The sequence below is a fragment of the Bos indicus genome, chromosome 26 (genome assembly GCF_029378745.1).
Source record: "Bos indicus isolate NIAB-ARS_2022 breed Sahiwal x Tharparkar chromosome 26, NIAB-ARS_B.indTharparkar_mat_pri_1.0, whole genome shotgun sequence".
NCBI lineage: Eukaryota > Metazoa > Chordata > Mammalia > Artiodactyla > Bovidae > Bos > Bos indicus.
In genome coordinates this window covers 42,052,064-42,070,627 of record NC_091785.1, presented here as the reverse complement: position 1 = coordinate 42,070,627, position 18,564 = coordinate 42,052,064, and the positions used below count along the sequence as shown (strand labels likewise).

General features: G+C 48.1%; 1 protein-coding gene across 1 annotated transcript in view; it reads right to left on the bottom strand.

Moving 5' to 3' along the window:
• Window positions 1–18,564, bottom strand: part of LOC109579033 (scavenger receptor cysteine-rich domain-containing protein DMBT1-like) — an 89,891-nt gene that overhangs the window by 65,634 nt on the left and 5,693 nt on the right. Inside the window, exons 4-12 of the mRNA XM_070780464.1 lie at window positions 17,775–17,969; window positions 16,572–16,889; window positions 15,033–15,038; window positions 12,987–13,304; window positions 11,970–11,999; window positions 9,832–9,903; window positions 8,853–9,170; window positions 7,120–7,158; window positions 1,222–1,359 (exon numbers count right to left, since the gene is read on the bottom strand). Of these exons, the coding sequence (XP_070636565.1) occupies window positions 1,222–1,359; window positions 7,120–7,158; window positions 8,853–9,170; window positions 9,832–9,903; window positions 11,970–11,999; window positions 12,987–13,304; window positions 15,033–15,038; window positions 16,572–16,889; window positions 17,775–17,969 (1,434 nt within the window). The remainder of the gene's footprint in view (window positions 1–1,221; window positions 1,360–7,119; window positions 7,159–8,852; window positions 9,171–9,831; window positions 9,904–11,969; window positions 12,000–12,986; window positions 13,305–15,032; window positions 15,039–16,571; window positions 16,890–17,774; window positions 17,970–18,564) is intronic.

Here is an 18,564-nt window from a genome sequence, read left to right as displayed (position 1 = left end):
TTTCTTCTGCAAGCTTCTGCTTTAGGTTTTTGTTATCAACTTTCCCTGCATGTGGAGTGTCTGATTAGATGCCTTTCATTGTCTTTGATAAAAACAAGGAATTAAGGAAATCAAATGACTAATTTATCAATACACAGTACCCAGCGGTTACTGTGTGTAACTTAGTTCTACTACTGTCTTCATACTTGTGTAACTTGTGTGGACAGCCTCTCTCAAATAAGGTGGATTTACAAAGGAAATTAGGGAACATATATAAAAGAGGTCAGACTATGACAGTAAAAACACCTGGAGCGGGGACAAGCGAATAACCATGAACATCGAATGAAGATTAAGTAATGTCAGTAAAGGTGACTCACTGATTAGATGTGGAGTCTGTGAAACAGCATCTGCAAACACAAGAGAATCATCATCAGTAATGGTTAAATGCCAATCCCAGTGACTTCCCCTGGCCCACCTTGTGCCCCAGAGTGTCTCCTTTGTGTTTAACAGCACGTTCCCCGGGCTCGCTCAGTGAGTTCCCCTGGCACTTGCTAAGATTACAGAGATTTATGAGCAGCTTCCTGGACACGGAGGATGCTAGAACTCTTCACCAGTTCAGACTCTTTCCTCTTTGTGGTAAATAGTACAGGACCCATCAGTGCATGTCCTCGGGACAACTCCTCTGTCCATGGGATTCTCCAGGCAAGAATAGTGGAGTGAGTTGCCGGGCCCTTCTCCAGGGGATCTTCCCGACGCTGGGATTGAACTCGCATCTCGAACATCTTCTGCGTTGGCAGGCGGGTTCTTTACCACTAGGGCCACTGTGCTTTACTTGTCCTTGAATTATGCCATGTGTTTGTCTTGGATTCCTTCTAGGTTGTATATGAGACTCCCTTAGGCTGGGATCACACCTTCTTCTCTAGACACCCACCCAGTACTCACAGTAACTTCAGCAGTGTCTTCCTAGTGGGCTTCCTGATGTCAGATGGTTACATGAGAAAGACCAGCCCGTGATGAGGCTGCCAATTACTGAGCATTTATGACATGCATCACCGTGCAGAGGGCTCTACTTGCATCTTTTCCGGGAACACTCACAGCAAACCTAAGAAGTAAGGCTCTCTTCTCCCCGTTACACAGGGCAGGACCGAGGCATGGAGAGGCTGAGTCTCTCGCCCGAAATCCCAGAGTCCCCGAGCAGACAGCCCAGCTCCAGATCGTTTTCCTTTAGCCACCCTTTCTTACCTTTGGCTTCAGAGTAATAATACGCAGTGAAGTTTTTCCCTATGTTGTTGTAACTTCGGTAGTACACGAGCGTCAATGAGCTGGAGGACGACGAGTAGGTGAGATAGGTTCCAGAGCAGGTCTTCCCCAGGGACTTTGCTGAGGATGGAGGGCCGTCCAGGATTTCAAAATACTCACTGGTGCAGTCTAGGCTGGGGAAGCAAGCACCATGGGAGCTTCAGTCTCCCCCTCAGCAGATCTCAGAGGTCTGCTGTGAGGCAGACTATTCTGCTGCTATCAAGAGGCTGGGGCAAGATCAAAAGGCTGTCATCTTTCGAACATAGTGTGTGTGTGTGTGTGTGTGTGTGTGTGTGTGAAGTCCCTCAGTCATGTCCAACTCTTTGCCACCCCATGGACTGTAGCCTGCCAGGCTTCTCTGTCCACAGAATTCTCCAGGCAAGAATACTGGAGTGGGTGGCCATTTCCTTTTCCAGGGCATCTTCCCGACCCAGGGATTGAACCCAGGTCTTCTGTACTGCAGGCAGATTCTTTACTGCCTGAGCCACGAGGGTGGGCCCAAACATAGTCAATTCCTTTTACCCCATTTTTTCTGAGAGCCATTACCTTTGGGAATGGGATTTTAACTAGAAGAGGGGAGAGAAGCCTGGAATCGTAGGTGTAACCCTGATGAGGCCTTGAGCACCCTGAGGCCACAGGTACCTTGAAACCTGGGCCCAAGGGCAGGGCCAGCCAATGGGCAGCCCCTAGGATGTGGCTCCAGGGTTCAAACAACCTGCGTCCAGGCTTTCAGCAGCCGACCTGCCCGAGAGGGAGGTGCACTGCCAAATCGGCTCAGCTGGCTTTGTGGAAGTCATCTGATTTTGTTGTTCCTTATTGTGAAGTTTTGTACAGAACGCGGGAATCAGAAAACCATTTTCACATCTCAGCCTGATGCGATGTCTGTTCCAAGTCATAGTTTGATGAAGCAAAAGTCAAGAGCAATAAATAATTTTTTTCTGAAGGTTAGTTTCCATAAAACATTCACCTATGAATGATATCAACCTTGACAATTTCTAATATTAAAACTTAAATTTTCCTGTTTTATTAGGTCTGAGGGTTCCATGGAATCTGTATCTTCAGCCAGCAAGGTGAAATACATACACACATACTATCAAGCTCTCTCTCTCACACCCCATCACACACATACACACACACACACACACACACACACCCCTATACAAAGTATACAAGGTGAATTTCATTTTAACTACAAATTCATGGGCACAAAAATCAATCATATTTCTAACAAACATGTGGAAACCAAAATTATAAAACAGTATTATCTACAATCACTTCAAAAAGAAAAAAGAAACACCAACATATACATTTAACAACACATATACAAGACCTGCTTGATAAAAATGGTTTTTGCTAAAAAATTTTTGCCAATACAAAAATTAATGGATATCACCTGATGCAGAGAGCTAACTCATTAGAAAAGATCCTGATGCTGGGAAAGACTGAAGGCAGGAGAAGAAGGGGATGACAGAGGATGAGATGGCTGGATGGCCTCACCAACTGAGTGGACATGAGTTTGAGCAAGCTCCAGGAGTTGGTGACGGACAGGGAAGCCTGCAGTCCGTGGGGTCGCAAAGAGACAGACATAATTGAACAAAAACAACAAAAATACAAAAAATCACAGCAAATGCTGGCTAGGATATGGAGAAATTATATTTGTCATATGTTGTTGGAAGGAATGCAAAATGGCAGTCACTCTGGAAAATAGTTTGACGTGTTCTTTAATGTACATACTACATGACCTACCAATTGATTCTCAATCATCAATCCCAGAGAAATTAAAACTTAAGTTCATGCCAAAACCTGTGTATGAATGCTCATACAAGCTTCACCTACAATAGAGGGGCTGGGAACAGCCCGAACGTCCTTCACTGGAAGAAATGGTTAGACAAACTCTGGTTTCCACACAACGGAACCCTTCTCAGCAATGATAAGGAACAAACTCTTGATACAGGCAACAGCCTGGATGGAGCTCAAAGGCCTTAAGCAGAGTGAGAAAAGTGAATCTTAAAAGAATACTGTATGACACCATAGATTGAAGGGTCTCAAAATGACAAAACTGCATAGAACCGGAGAATAGTTTAGTGGCTGCCAGGGACGGAGGCTGGGGTGGCTGTAAACATGCAGGACAAAGTAGTCACCCCTTTGTGGTTGGGGACACACTCTCTGCTTCTACATCCAAGGTCCCCGATCTCCGAGACCTAAAATGCTTAGCGATCTGAAGTGGAGTTATACAATAATAAAAACAAAGTACACAATAAATAAAATTCATGTGAATCATCCTGAAACCATCCCATGCCATCTGTGGAAAAATTGTCTTCTACGAAGCTGGTCCCTCATGCTCAAAAGGTTGGGGATGGCTGTTCTAGATTGTAGTGGTGGTTTCATGGACCTGGGCATGCGTGCATGTGTGCTAAGTCACTTTAGTTGTGGCTGACACTTTGCGACCCTGTGGAATGTAGCCCTCCAGGCTCTTCTGTCTATGGGATTCTCCAGGCAAAAATACTGCAGTGGAGGACTACCATACCGTCCTCCAGGGGATTTTCCCAACTCAGGGATCGAACCCATGTCTCCTGCGGTTCTTGCACTGCTAGCAGATTCTTTACTGCTGAGCCACTGGGGAAACGCAGAGGACCTAGACATGGACATATACATTGGATAAAATTGCACAGAACTACACACACACATAAGTGCAAGTGAAAAATGGTGAAAACAGAGTAAGTCTATATTCCAGCTAACAGCATTATACTTGTGTTTTTGATACTATTCTATAGTTATATAAGATGTCACCAATGGAGAAAGAAGAGTGAAGGGGACATGGGACTCTGTGTTATTTTTGTAGCTTTTTATGTGTCTGTTCAGTTCAGTCGCTCAGTCGTGTCTGACTTTTTGCGACCCCATGAATCACAGCACGCCAGGCCTCCCTGTCCATCACCAACTCCCAGAGTTCACCCAAACTCATGTGCATTGAGTCGGTGATGCCATCCAGCCATCTCATCCTCTGTTGTCCCCTTCTCCTCCTGCCCTCAATCCCTCCCAGCATCAGGGTCTTTTCCAATGAGTCAACTCTTTGCATGAGGTGGCCAAAGTATTGGAGTTTCAGCCTCAGCATCGGTCCTTCCGATGAACACCCAGGAGTGGTCTCCTTTAGGATGGACTGCTTGGATCTCCTTGCAGTCCAAGGGACTCTCAAGAGTCTTCTCCAACAGTTAGCTCAAAATAGAAACTTAAAAAGAAAAGACTCTTTTAATTACAGGAATCAACCAAAGAAATAAATGTCTGGAATCTTACACTACACGGTGCACTTAAGGAAAGTCCTTCTGACTTACTTAAGGTACGGAAATGCCAGTCGTATGTGGTCAGATGCATTGGCTCTGATTTCCCACACACACGTTATGTTGTCATGCATTTTATTCCTAGGGGGATTCCTGATCGCTCCAGATGAGTTAGTAATGATTCTGCCACACTGAGATTTTCCTAAAAGCAGAGAGATATTTCAGAATTTCAGTTTTTTTCATTGTTCAGTTCACTATAGTTGACATTCTTTTTTCTTTCATTTTTTTCCCCCCTCAAAAGGTTTCATGGGTCATTGCTTTGTTGGGTACATCGTAGGATGTAGCAGAGGTATAACCTAGTCAAAAAATTCTTGTAAACTTAGGAATTAGGACATGACATTAAGTCTGAAGTTTGTAGTATCTCTTGATCTCAAGAGAATTTTGCCTCTGACATGCGCTTTCTGGGTAGGGCAGTTATCCAGAATCAGCCTGAACCTTTCCCTTGGTTACTCCCCAGTGCTGGTAAAATGGATCAGGACTCTATGGTCCTTGCCTGCCCATCCCCCACGTCCTCCACCTGCCTTTTGTCTGCAGAAAAGCTTTAGCTAAAGACTAAGTTTAATCAGAGAGGGGAGAACATGCAGAAACAAAGGAAAACCAGTCAAAGGAGACCCAATAATAACAATGCAGTTAGTAAGCAAAGTCAGAGACCTTTAGTTCCTCCTCAAGGGCTGTAAATAATATTCTGAGCCCTATCCTGTGAGCTGTCTTGTAGATACTGAAACCCCCACCAGGTGGAGAGGTTAACTATATGATGGGCAGAGTGTACCCATGACAGAAGCTGCCTCAATTCTGAGAATTGGCCTCAGAGGAAATGGAAACAAACTGAGCCCGGAACTGAAAATTAACTGTACGTAGTTAATTTGTCTAGTCCGTCTAGTCAAGGCTATGGTTTTTCCAGTGGTCATGTATGGATGTGAGAGATGGACTTTAAAGAAAGCTGAGAGCCAAAGAATTGATGCTTTTGAACTGTGGTGTTGGAGAAGACTCTTGAGAGTCCCTTGGAGTGCAAGGAGATCCAACCAGTCCATCCTAAAGGAGATCAGTCCTGGGTGTTCATTGGAAGGACTGATATTGAAGCTGAAATTCCAACACTTTGGCTACCTGATGAGAAGAACTGACTCATTGGAAAAGACCCTGATTCTGGGAAAGATTGAAAGCGCGAGGAGAAGGGGACGACAGAGGATGAGATGGTTGGATGGCATCACCGATTCAATGGACATGAATTGAGAAAACTCCAGGAGTTGGTGATGGACAGGGAGGCCTGTAGTGCTGCAGTCTATGGGGTCACAAAGAGTTGGACACGACTGACTGGCTGAACTGAACTGAACTGAATTAGTTTGTAACTGTACCAAGATGACACTGGTCAGAGCTGACTGTGTTGTTTCTGCATGGAGCCCCCTCCCTCAGCCTATAAAACTCTTGCCCCCTGAATGTCGGGGAAAGGGGAGTCAGCCCTAGGACAGGTGCCATTCCCCCAGCCCCCGACTGCTGGCATCCAAGATAAGGCAAACTTTCCTTTCCACCAACTTTGTCTTTCTTGGCTTTTGAGGAGTGAGCAGCCAGACTCCAGTTTCGGTTACACTGCGTCTTATATCCTATAGCTTTGATTTTTACCATGTCGTCAGTAATAATGAATAAACTACTATTTTCACGATTAAGGTCAGGCTCACGTGGAGCTTCTATATATGAAGATGGCAGTGTTCTACCCACTAGCACTTGTCATTTATAGAAATTAGACCACTGAAAATCCACTAAGTGGAAAGACGTTGCCCTGAGTCATCCACCCTCTCCAGCTCTGATTTGTTCTGTGTCCACCTGTCCATCCACCTGTCCATTTGATTCTCCACCTGCTTGTCTGTTTGTCTTCTGTCCAATGTTTAGTTCAAAATGAGAGGTGACAGCTGCAGCAACAGCACTCTCCATCAGATTACCTGGTAAGAAGTAGACCTACACTCAGCTGGCTCCTCCCTAGAAGGACCAGCCAGGCCCTCCAGGCATTACGTTATCCTAGCCCTTCAGCTCCAGGTGGTGCTAAGAAAAGCTTATCCTGAGCTTCTGAAAGCCCAGGGTACTGGCCAAAGCAAAGAAACCAAAAAAGGAAGATGAAAAAGAAAGGACAGAGAAGGACACAGAGAGTCAGAGAAGGAGAGAGGGCACAGAAGGTGCCCATTGTGGTGAAAGCCCTCTGAAATGACGCCCTGGGGTAGTGCCCTGGCAGTGTGGCTGTGCTGATGGCCCCATGTCTGTCCTGCACATGTGGTGTCCATGCTGGGAGACCAGGAAGGCTGACCACACTTGATCATTTGGATTACCTTCTTGGACTAATAGAAATGGAACTGGAACCATAAATTCACTGACCTTCATTACTGGACAAATCTCTCAGAATGCAGGCTCAGAGGGGTGACTTAGGGCAGTAGTATTTTGCTCAATTTCCTCGAAAAATCACGTTAGGGCCTGAGCTAGATGACGATGATCAGGGCAGCCAAGGACAACCTGGTCTCACCTGTAGCCTCTGTCTCCACCACGACATCCAAAGGGGGACCTGTCAAAGACAAAGGACGTCATCAGACGCAGTGGGGTCATCGGCTGGCACCGAGGGGGACACAGCCCACAAGGAGGCTCCAAGGAGCCAGGAAGAGACACATCATCAGGGCCCCTCCCAGAGCTCCTGAGCCAGTCTCTGGGGGTGAAGCAGAGCATGCAGGCGGTGGTCACGTGCAGGAGGGAAGACGCACTGATCCAGATCTTTCCGACGTGGACGCATACATTCTCTTGTCATGTTATCCTAGCTCTTTATCTCCAAGAGGTACTAAGAAAAGTTTAATGGAGCTTCTGAAAGACCAAGACACCAGCAAGAGGAGAGGAACAAAACAAAACAAAACAAAAAAAAAAAGGAAGATGAAAAAGAAAGGACAGAGAAGGATACAGAGAATCAGAGAATGTAAATGAGATATTTTAAAATTTGGGAATTTAAGAAAACGAAAGATGGGACATTCTGGCTCCTGTAGCCAATTTCTGTGACCCCAGTGTGGGGAGTTAGGAGGCTGCAGTGCAAGTACAGGAAGAGGCACTGACTGACTGCTTCCTTTGACCTGTGCTGCTCAGAGATGGTGGGTCAGGACCTAAGGTCACTGTGGCTCCTTGCTGTCCCCAACATCTCTCCAGCCAGCAACACCTGACCTAGAACTTCCCATTGGAGACTTTCTCCGATAACCAATCCATTCCCACCTCCTGAGGCTGACAGTCCAGGAAGGGATGTGACTGCAGCTTTATCAGAGCTTGTCCACTCAGCTCTGGTCATGGCTCACCCTTTGGCCAGGAGCTGGCCAAGGGCAAGGCATTAAGGGGCCAGGGGTTTGATAAAGGAGAGGGGGCACAAGTGTGGAAAACTCCAGGTACTGACGCTGACAGCACGTGGGAAAACCAACACCAAGGAAGCAATGTGGGGCCAGAATGCCCAGGATCAGAGAGAGGGCCAAGGAGAGGGTAGGAATTAAACTGAGCCTTGACTTGGGCCAGGTCTGGCCCATCAGCCTTCTGCTGCCCTTGGACAGAAAGTGTCCATAACTGCCTCTCCCATCTCAACCAGTCCCCACCCGCATCTCACTGCCAGCCCCTCACAGCCCCAAAGCGCTGTGCAGAAGTTTAAGAAATTTTGAATCTGCTTCCTGAGCGTGAAATGCACAGTGAATTGAAGAGGTAGATGGTGAGGTGAGACCAAATGACTTCTAAGGGCTCTTCCTCTCTCCCAGTGGACAGTCAGCGACTCCACATCTCTGAGCCACTCTATGGGCTTAGAGTACAGAACCCATTCAATTTCCTGCAGAATTCTCCCCCACCAGGTTTTAAGAAACTGCACATGTGAACTCCCCACCTGGTAGCAAGGCCACTGAGTATTCAGCATCTGTAAGTGGGAGAGATAAAAACATCTGCTATCAGTGAAAAACATCCTGCTTTCTTTTCTTTTCTCAAAATTTTGGCTGCACTGGTTCTTTGTTGCAGGCTCTCTAATTGCAGCGCTCAGGCTTAGTTGCTCTGCGGCCTGTGGGATCTTAGTTCCCCAACCTGGGATCGAACCCAATTTCCCCACGCTGGAAGGAGCATTTTAAACCACTGCACTGCCAGGGAAGTTCCTGTCCTGCTTTACTCTCAATTGTGATTTTTTTACACTGTCCCTAGGAAAGGACTTTCTCAAAGGGCCCAGCTGGGCTCTGCCCGGGAAGGGAGCGGGGTTACCTGAACAGACCACGCCAGCATCCTCCCTGTGCCCACAGTTGTGGGCAAACCAGCCAGCGTGGGAGCACTCGTCCAGGTGCTCTTCATGCCCCCTGCACTGCATGTTGTCCAGGAGGACCTTCCCGGAACCTTCCCCAAAGTGGGCCTTGCCCGGGGCCTCCATGGCCCGACCGCAGCCCAGCTGCCGGCAGACAACGTTTGCTTCCGGCAGGTCCCAGAGGCTGTCACACACTGTCCCCCAGGCTCCCTGGTAGAAAACCTCCACGCGGCCGGCGCAGCTCCCATGGCCGCCCACCAGCCGCACGGGGGCCCAGCCTCCTGGGGGAGGAAAGGGGTCTCAGGGTGCTGGCTGCTCCCTCTGCCTGTTGAGGACCGACTGCCCTCTGTCACCCTGGCTCTCCTTTCTTTCCGTGGCTTTGTACCCACACCCTTCATGCTGCCACGAGGGTCCCATGTCAACGTGCAGCTCTAAGGCGTCTGATGGCATCCATCTTTAAAGGCCTGACACAGAATCCTAAGTCGTATTTGCAGGAAGTGGACCCTGACCAGATGAAAACTGCTGACTGCAACCATGTAGACTTCAGACCAATTGAAAACAGAATGTTGATGAAGCTCAAAATTTCACTTTGATGCCAACCAGTCTGAGAACTGACGCCAAGCTAATCGCACCTGGGTTAAGACTGCTCACCTTCTAGCCTCGCTCTCTGCACTCTCTGCAGTGTGACCCTCCCACTCCTCCCAGGAGGCTGAGTCTATTTTCCTAGTCCTCAACCCCTGGGGCTTGTGGCCTGAGATTTGCCTGGTCAATAGCCTGTGGCAGAGGTAATGGTTTGGAGCTATAAGGCCTCATGACAGGCTCCAGGGGAGCCCGGAGACAGTTGTATGAATAAGCCTGGGGGGCCTGCTGGGCGATGAAAGGCGTGTGACCGTGTCACCTCTGTCCCATCCAAAGACAGAAGACAAGAAGGAACGGCCTTACCTGGAGGCACCGAAGCAGGTGGGTTTTGGGCCACCGATGTTGCCAGTGACGTGGGAAGTAGGTTCTCATAGGCTGTTGATGGAGGGAAAAGGAAGGAGTGATGTGAGGGAAGAGTCAGAACATCGCGAGAAGGTAAACAGCTACTCCAAGGGGCAGCTGCCTTCCATCAGGATTCAGCAAGAATAATGATGACACTGCTAAGGCCAGTGACCTCCCATCCCCTAGATCCCCATTTCAGATGAAACATGGCGTTACTGCCTGTTGACAAACTGACATGGGCCGCATGGCCACTTTGCAAAAGCAAAGACAGTTGGCCCTAAGTGGCCTGCTGCATGAGGGCTTTCAGGGGGCCATCACCTCTTTCTTGGTTACCCTCGCCCCAGGGGCGTAATGATTTCACCTAAACAAAGCAAGGAGAGTCACTCAGCAAATCCTTGGGGGAGAGGGCAGGGAGGAGGGTAGCAGGTCTGAAATGCTCGAGGGAACCTCTGGAGCTGAGGGAACGGTTGTGCATCTTGACCGCGGTGGTGATTACACAACCGTGTACAAATCACCAAAGTTCATCAAACTGGACCTTAACAGGGGTGAACCTTCAGCACATAAATAAAACCTTAACAAAAGGTAAGTTGATGAATGATAGATGGATTGATCAATTTATCATAGAATCCAGGTAGGAGTTAATGGTTATATTCCTCAAACTTTTCTGTATATCAGAAATTTTTCATAACAAAATGTTAGAGGGTAAGGTGTCTCTCAATTTCTATTGTAAGACTTACATCTCTGTTTTTCGACAACCATCTTTTGCTTTCCCACTGGTGTACACTTAATTCAGCTAACCTATGTGGCTATTTCTTCCCTCCTTGTTAGTCACAGAACATCAAAAGCATAGAATTTTAGGGAGCACGGCATCCAATGTGCCTGTTCTAATGACACGGAGACTGAAAAGTTAGTTAAGTCGCTTAGTCGTGTCTGACTCTTTGTGACCCCATGGACTGTAGCCTGCCAGGCTCCTCAGTCCATGGGATTTTCCAGGCAAGGATACTGGAGTGGGTTGCCATTTCTTCCTCCAGGGGATCTTCCTGACCCAGGGACTGAACCTGGGTCTCCCGCACTGCAGGCAGATTCTTTACTATCTGAGCCACCATGGAAGCCCATGGTTATTCAGCTGAAGAGAAACCAGTTGGGTTCAGATTCCAACAGCTCAGGGCCTTCTGATCCCCACATGCCCTCCTTTAGGTGGGCACATGACCAGAGGAAGGAACCATGGCTGTGTGAGCACCTTCCAGGTGCCAGGAATCTTTAGGTATCATCTAATACGTGACCTGGGGCTTCCCTACTCTTGCCTGGAAAATCCCATGGACAGAGGAGCCTGGTGGGCTGCAGTCCATGGGGTCGCTAAGAGTTGGACACGACTGAGTGACTTCACTTTCACTTTTCACTTTCATGCATTGGAGAAGGAAATGGCAACCCACTCCAGTGTTCTTGCCTGGAGAATCCCAGGGACGAGGGAGCCTGCTGGGCTGCCGTCTATGGGGTCGCACAGAGTCAGACACGACTGAAGCGACTTAGCAGCAGCAGCAACAGGGCTTCCCCTGAGGCTCAGTGATAAAGAATCCATCTGTCAATGCAGGAGACACAGGTTCAATCTCTGGGTTGGGAAGGTCCACTGGAATAGGAAATGGCAACCCCTTCCAGTATTCTTGTCTGGGAAATCCCATGGACAGAGGAGCCTGGTGGGCTACAGTCCCTGGGATCACAAAAGAGTCAGAGACGACTGAGCAACTGAGCACACGCAGTCCATGAGCTTACTCTGTATTCTCCATATTATTCCCACTTTAATGAAGAGGAATGGAGATGAACTGGGAAGGAGAGATGACATGTCTTGGCTGTGGTCGTCTAACTGAGGGGGTCATACGCCATGCTGTCTCTCCCATTAGAGAGTAAACCCCATGAAAGAAGGGTCCAGGGCTTTGACCACTGCATGGCCCCCGTGCTTCACTGGCACAGAGTCTGGCACATGGTTGAATGAACAGATGAGTGAAAGAAAGAAGCTGCAAATCAAACCAGGATCTGACTCTAAGCTTCATGACCTTCTCACATCATGCAGAGTCTAGCAGAAGACATAACACGGGCCCTACCTGTAGCCGGAGCAGCTGTGGAATCAGCACCTGCAACATGGAGACAGACTATGCATGTTACCACATCTTAATGGGAGAACGTCTACTGTGAACATCCTACAAGCAGAGAGGGGTGGGCAGCAGACAGGCAGAGATTCTGCCCATGAGGAGCCTGGCATTTCCTGGGGATTTGGGACACAGGACCAGGCAGCAAACCTGGGCTGTCCCGGGACCACTGCTCCCTGGGTGCCTCAGGAGTTGACAAGGGTGGCTCCACATGGGCAGGTGCAGCCTGAGAGCTCGTCATTCGTCGGGACGTTATTCAAGTCACCAGTGGGGCAGAATCGGGAAAGACTGGGGGGCAGAGAGTCAGCCAGAGGGACACATAGTTCTGGGGAGGTCACCAGGCCCAGATGTGGAAGGCCTGGCATACCAGCTGACAACTTGGTCCATCACCCTGAGGTCACACGCACAAACGTTAGTGAGGACCCACAGGGGTAAAATAAACAAGGGACCTGAGTGGTGGGAGTTGTGCGCACAGGAAAGCTGTTCAGTGTCCAGAGGGGCAGAGCTTTCTGCCCTGTCCAGAAAGCTGACTGTCCAGTCAGTTAATGAAACAAGAGAATTTGCTGCTTTGAACCTGATGCACTTCTACTTTTATTTTCACCACAAAATGTAAGAATTTGGATTTTTATGCCGAACACTCTGATTTGGCTAAATTCAAGGTCATTGGGTCGCAAAGAATAGGACATGACTGAGCGACTGAACTGAAGTTCAGCTTAGAATTTTCAAACGTAACCAGCCACTTCTGAGCTGAGATCCAGCCTATAAGTCATATTCGGCAATCGCTGCAGCTAAGGGGGTGGTTGGGTGGCTGAACAACCTGGGAAGGAGCCAGGCTGCCTGCCTGGCCCACTGACATCCTGAGGCTGGGCTGTGGGGTGTGTGTGTATCACTGGGGTATGTGTGTGTGTGTAGGGATGAGTAGGGAGGCCACAGGAGCAGCCCTCCAGGCAGGTACTGACAGCAGCCGCTCACCTGCGCAGATGACGCTGGCATCCTCCAGGTGCCCGCAGTTGTGCCCGGCCTCACCCCCATGCACGCACTGCCCCAGGTGGCTCTCGCTGCCCACACACTGCAGGTTGTCCAGCGCGATCTTCCCAGAACCTGCCCCAAAGTGGGCCCCCGTGGGGGCTGCCACCGCCTGGCCACACTCCAGCTGGCGGCACACGACGGCGGCCTCGGCCAGGTCCCAGAGGTCATCACACACAGTCCCCCACGTGTCCTGGACCAGAACTTCCACGCGGCCTGAGCATCTCCCCGGACCGCCCACCAGCTTCACAGCCACCCAGGCCCCTGGGGAGGAACAAGGAGGAGAGGCATTGAGACGCAGCTCTCTGAGGTCAGGAAGGTTTCCTCTACTGGGGTACGTGGGTAGGCGCTAATAAACTATTCAGAAATGGTGTTTCTGGGTCACATAATCCTTATCACCAAGAGTAAAAGAATAGGCTTTGCAGCTTTCTTTACTTTATTTGGCTTTTCTATTTGCTTTCATTGGGAGGACTTGTCTTCTATGAATCAGCTCAACAGAGCAGGGAGTGGATAGTCCCAGGTCACTTTTAAAGGATTTGTTCATTGATTACTGGGCTTCCCTGGTGGCTCAGATGGTTAAGAATCTACCTGCAAGGCAGGAGACGTGGGTTCAATCCCTGGGTTGGGAGGATCCCCTGGAGAAGGGAATGGCTACCCACTGCAGTATTCTTGCCTGGAGAATTCCATGGACAGAGGAGCCTGGAAGGCTATATAGTTTGTGGGGTCACAAAGAATCAGACAGGACTGAGCAACTCACACTCCTTGATTACCTGGTGATGCTATCAAGGTATCACACAGGAGATGCACTTGTAGAAATGTCAGCTCATCAAGTAGAGGTAGAGGGGCAGCTCCCATCAATAGTGAAAAGCTACTTCTTTTTAAGCAGTTGTCCGACTAATTATAAAAAAGGATGCTTGTTTTTCCAAATGGATTCCTAGCCTTGTTTCAGGCTTGTAGTTTAGGGCTCCCACTGCAGGGGCACAACTGGGCTCCCAGAACAGTGACGTCACTTCTCTGCTCCAAAGCTTGGCCCTGACTCCACTTTTTCTTATAATTCAACTGTAAGATGGAAACAACATCCTCCCAGCTATGTGGCAATGTCAAAAAGACTGAAAAAAGTGAAAGTGTGAGTTGCTCAGTCGTGTCCAACTCTCTGCAGCCCCATGGACTGTAGCCTCCTAGGCTTCTCTGTCATGAAATTCTCCAGGCAAGAAAAGATTGTACTAGACCATATTTGGGGAAATATGCCAAGAATGGTTGTATGGAAGGTTTATCAGCTCATGCAAAGGCCCAGTTGAGGAGATTGATTTTACCCAAATGAAACAGTGATGAGAAACATGGAAAATCTGAATTAATAATTAACATTTTATCTATCATATCCTTTATTATAATAAATTCTCTTTGTAGACAGCTTAATAATATACTTAACATTTCCATATAATTTTCTCAAATAGTCTTGGCATGAGCAATTAGTCCTTATTCATACCTTCTCCTTGTCTAGGTAGCTTTTATCCAGGCCAACATGAAAAACACAGTGAAGCCAACATGAAAAACACAGTGAAGCCAACATGATCCTTGTAGTTAACAGGTCTGGGTGAATCCAGCCTTTGCCACTTATGACTGTGTGACTAGTTATTTGAGCAGTTCACTGTGTTCTCTGGGTCTCTGTTTATTTTCTTGTGAAATGCTGGGGATAGCAGCTTCCTTTATGATTACTGTGGACCACACTTAATTCTGTGCATGGCATACACTAGTTTCTCAGAAAATGCTAAGCACAGGACTGGCCAAGTCACAGAAAGGCATTACCTGCTGGTGGGAGGGTGGAGTGAAGGCTGGGAGGGCCCGTTGTGGGTATGGTAGCTGACAGTCCAGCACCTGCAAACAGGTACAAACAAGACATCGCTCGAGATCAGGAGCCTCCTAACCCCATGTAGGAAAGGAAAATCCTTGCAATGAGAACATTCTGAAAAGTCAGACTCAAATACAAGGCACTGGGTCCTCCACTGGCTCCCCTACAAAGTTCTAGGCAGGGAAGACCTCTCTTCCCCCATCTTTAAGCTCAGTTATCCAGTCTCTAAGATGAGGGTTTAGAATATTCCCCATGGTCGGTGCATCCGTGCTCTCTCCATGAGTTTATTGTGGGATCTCTTTGCTGCCATCTCTTCTTTCCCTTTCAGGAAACAATCAGCTGTGTTCTATCATGGAGACGCAGCATTCATATCAATGAATGGACTTCTCCGGCTCTCCCTAGGTGTTTGGCAAACCTGCCTAGACTGCATGGTACCCAAGCAACGTGAGACAAACATGGCATCTTTGAGCAGCTCTTGTACCTCGTTTTGTCTCATAAAACATCAATCCAAGCAAACCTTCTTACTGCCATCTAAGTATGGGGTCAGTTGGACCAAATCAGTGTTTAAAATGTCAAATGGCAATTAACCCAACAAACTGAATGTTCAGTGTAAAGAACTGATGTCTGATTTCAATTTTGACTAGTTGCCGATGGAGTTGGCTTCAGCCTTCAGTAATGACCTGCAGGTGCTGAAGGCTTCTGCCAGAGAAGATGGTGACTCAGACAAGTCAGATGTCGGGGGAGAGGTGCCCACATGGGCTGCCTCAGCACCAGGAGCTCTGCTGCCTTCTGCATCCTTGCGGCCTCTGTGAACATCAATTTGAGGGAGCTCGCCCAGTTACCACCACCTGACAGGTGTACAAATATTGTCTGCTTTTAATAATGCCTTTAACTCCTTTGGATCCTTTTCAAATCGACTAACAGTAGATTCAGTTCCTAAATCAGTGGGATACAATATGGATTTCCCATAAATAACTGAAGGGGAAGGAACATTCAAGAATGTCAGGTGATGGATGAGCATCCCAAATACCCTGCCCTTTTTTGTTCTTATCAGCAGTCCTTGCACAGTAACTGCTATTCCCTTAAGCATCTTTTGTTGTCAGTCACTAAGTCACGTCTGACTCTTGGTGCCCCATGGGCTCTAGCACGCCAGGTTCCTCTGTCCTCCTCTATCCTCCGTAGTTTGCTCAAACTCATGTTCGTTGAGTCGGTGATGCCATCCAACCATCTCATCCTCTGCCTGCCCTCTTCTCCTTTTGCCTTCAATCCTTCCCAGCATCAGGGTCTTTTCCAGTGAGTCGGCTCTTTGCATCAGGTGGCCAAGGTATTCAAGCTTCAGCTTCAGCATCAGTCCCTCCAATGAATATTTGGGGTTGATTTCCTTTAGGATTGACCGGTTTGTACTTACTATAGTAAGTATCTTTACAATGGTGTCTTCTGGAAGATTAATAGGGCTGAGAGCAAATACAGCAGGCACAGAGGACCTACCTGTGAGTGTGTGGGCAGAGGAAGCAGCTTCAGACCCGGGGACAGGAGTCAGGGCTGGTGGATCGTCAGCACCTGAGGGTTGAAACACATCAGCTCGGCTTATTATGAACAGCTGAACAACGGGTGTGAATAGGGGCCGAGATGTCTGAAGGGGCATAAAAGCGGTGATGTCCTGGGAGATGCCAGCCACTCACCTGTGCAGATGACACTGGCATCCTCCTGGTGCCCACAGTTGTGCCCGGCCTCGCCCCCGTGCATGCACTGCTCCAGGTGGCTCTTGCTGCCCACACACTGCATGTTATCCAGCACGATCTTCCCAGAACCCACCCCAAAGTGGGCCCCCGTGGGGGCCACCACCGCCTGGCCACACTCCAGCTGGCGGCACACGACAGCAGCCTCGGCCAGGTCCCAGAAGTCATCACACACGGTCCCCCATGTGTCCTGGACCAGAACTTCCACGCGGCCTGAGCATCTCCCTGGACCACCCACCAGCCTCACAGCCACCCAGGCCCCTGGGAGGAACACGGAGGAGAGGCACTTGGGGTCTGCCCTCCCATCTCTGGAAAGCTCCCTTTATCCTTTATCATTTCCAGGTGGTCACATCCCTATTTTAAAATCAGGCAAGCTCATGCAGTCCTCAGCCACCCAGATAGCAAGAAGAGCCAGAATAGTCTTCAATTTCAAGTCCCCTCAGGAAGACTTTATCCTCCCCTTTTCCAAAAGGTGAAGCTTTCTTTAAGAAACTGCCTGAATTCCTAGATTCTCCCAACAAGAACCTGTGTTATTACCCCTACCATGGACAGCGATAGAAATAAGAGATTTCAGTGTATCTAGTGAAACAAGAAGCACTCCAGGCCTCCCTGTCCATCACCAACTCCCGGAGTTCACTGAGACTCACGTCCATCGAGTCGGTGATGCCATCTAGCCATCTCATCCTCTGTCGTCCCCTTCTCCTCTTGCCCCCAATCCCTCCCAGCATCAGAGTCTTTTCCAATGAGTCAACTTTTCGCATGAGGTGGCCAAAGGACTGGAGTTTCAGCTTCAGCATCAGTCCTTCCAATGAATATTTCAGGACTGATCTCCTTTAGGATGGACTGGTTGGATCTCCTTGCAGTCCAAGGGACTCTCAAGAGTCTTCTCCAACACCACAGTTCAAAAGCATCAATTCTTCGGCACTCAGCCTTCTTCACAGTCCAACTCTCACATCCATACATGACCACAGGAAAAACCATAGCCTTGACTAGACAGAACTTTGTTGGCAAAGTAATGTCTCTGCTTTTCAATATGCTATCTGGGTTGGTCATAACTTTCCTTCCATAAAAGCACATAAACTAAAAACAACCAGGGAAGTGACTCACAAATAAAAAGTTCAACTTACCAGACAGACTAGTTTTTGCTGATGATGGTGATGATGGTGGTGTTGGTGACGACGGTGCTGATACTGATGGCACTGACAACAGTGGAGGTGCTGATGGTGACAGTGCTGATGGTGAAGATGATGGCCATGACGACAATGGCCAAGGTGATGCTGATGACAATGAGGATGATGAAGATGATGACTCTGCTCCTAATTATCAGAATAAGAAAGATTCCTTGTTTTCAGACAGTGGTTCTCAAAGTGTGATCGGCAGACCAGCAGCATAACCATCCTGAACGTGTTGGAAATGCAAATTCTCACACCCCACCCTACTGAATCAGAAACTCTGGGGGCGTGGCCCAGCAATCTGGGTCTTAACAAACCCTCTGGGCGGTTCTGATGCTCATTAAAATTTTAAAACAACAACTGCTGTTTTAGGATAAAAAGGAGTGATGGAAATGGCCCCATAGTTTTTTCCCAGTGACCAAAGTACTCTAAAATCACATAAATATACATTTTTAACTGGTGTCGTTTCTTTGCTTATTAAGGAAGATCAGATCTTACAGACTCCAGGGGGATAAATTTCTGATCTAATCACTCCAGAAGATAGATGGTCATTTTCTTTCAAAAAAGTGATTATGATGACTAGTGGGCATAATCATAGAAAACTATTACATCCTAAAGTCAATGACCATTTTTAAAAAGATTTTTTTTAATATGGACCATTTTAAAAGTCTTTATTATTTCTGTTTTATGATTTTTTGGGGGCGGGGGGAGACTATGAGGAATGTGAGATATTAGCTCACTGACCAGGGATCAACTCTGCACTC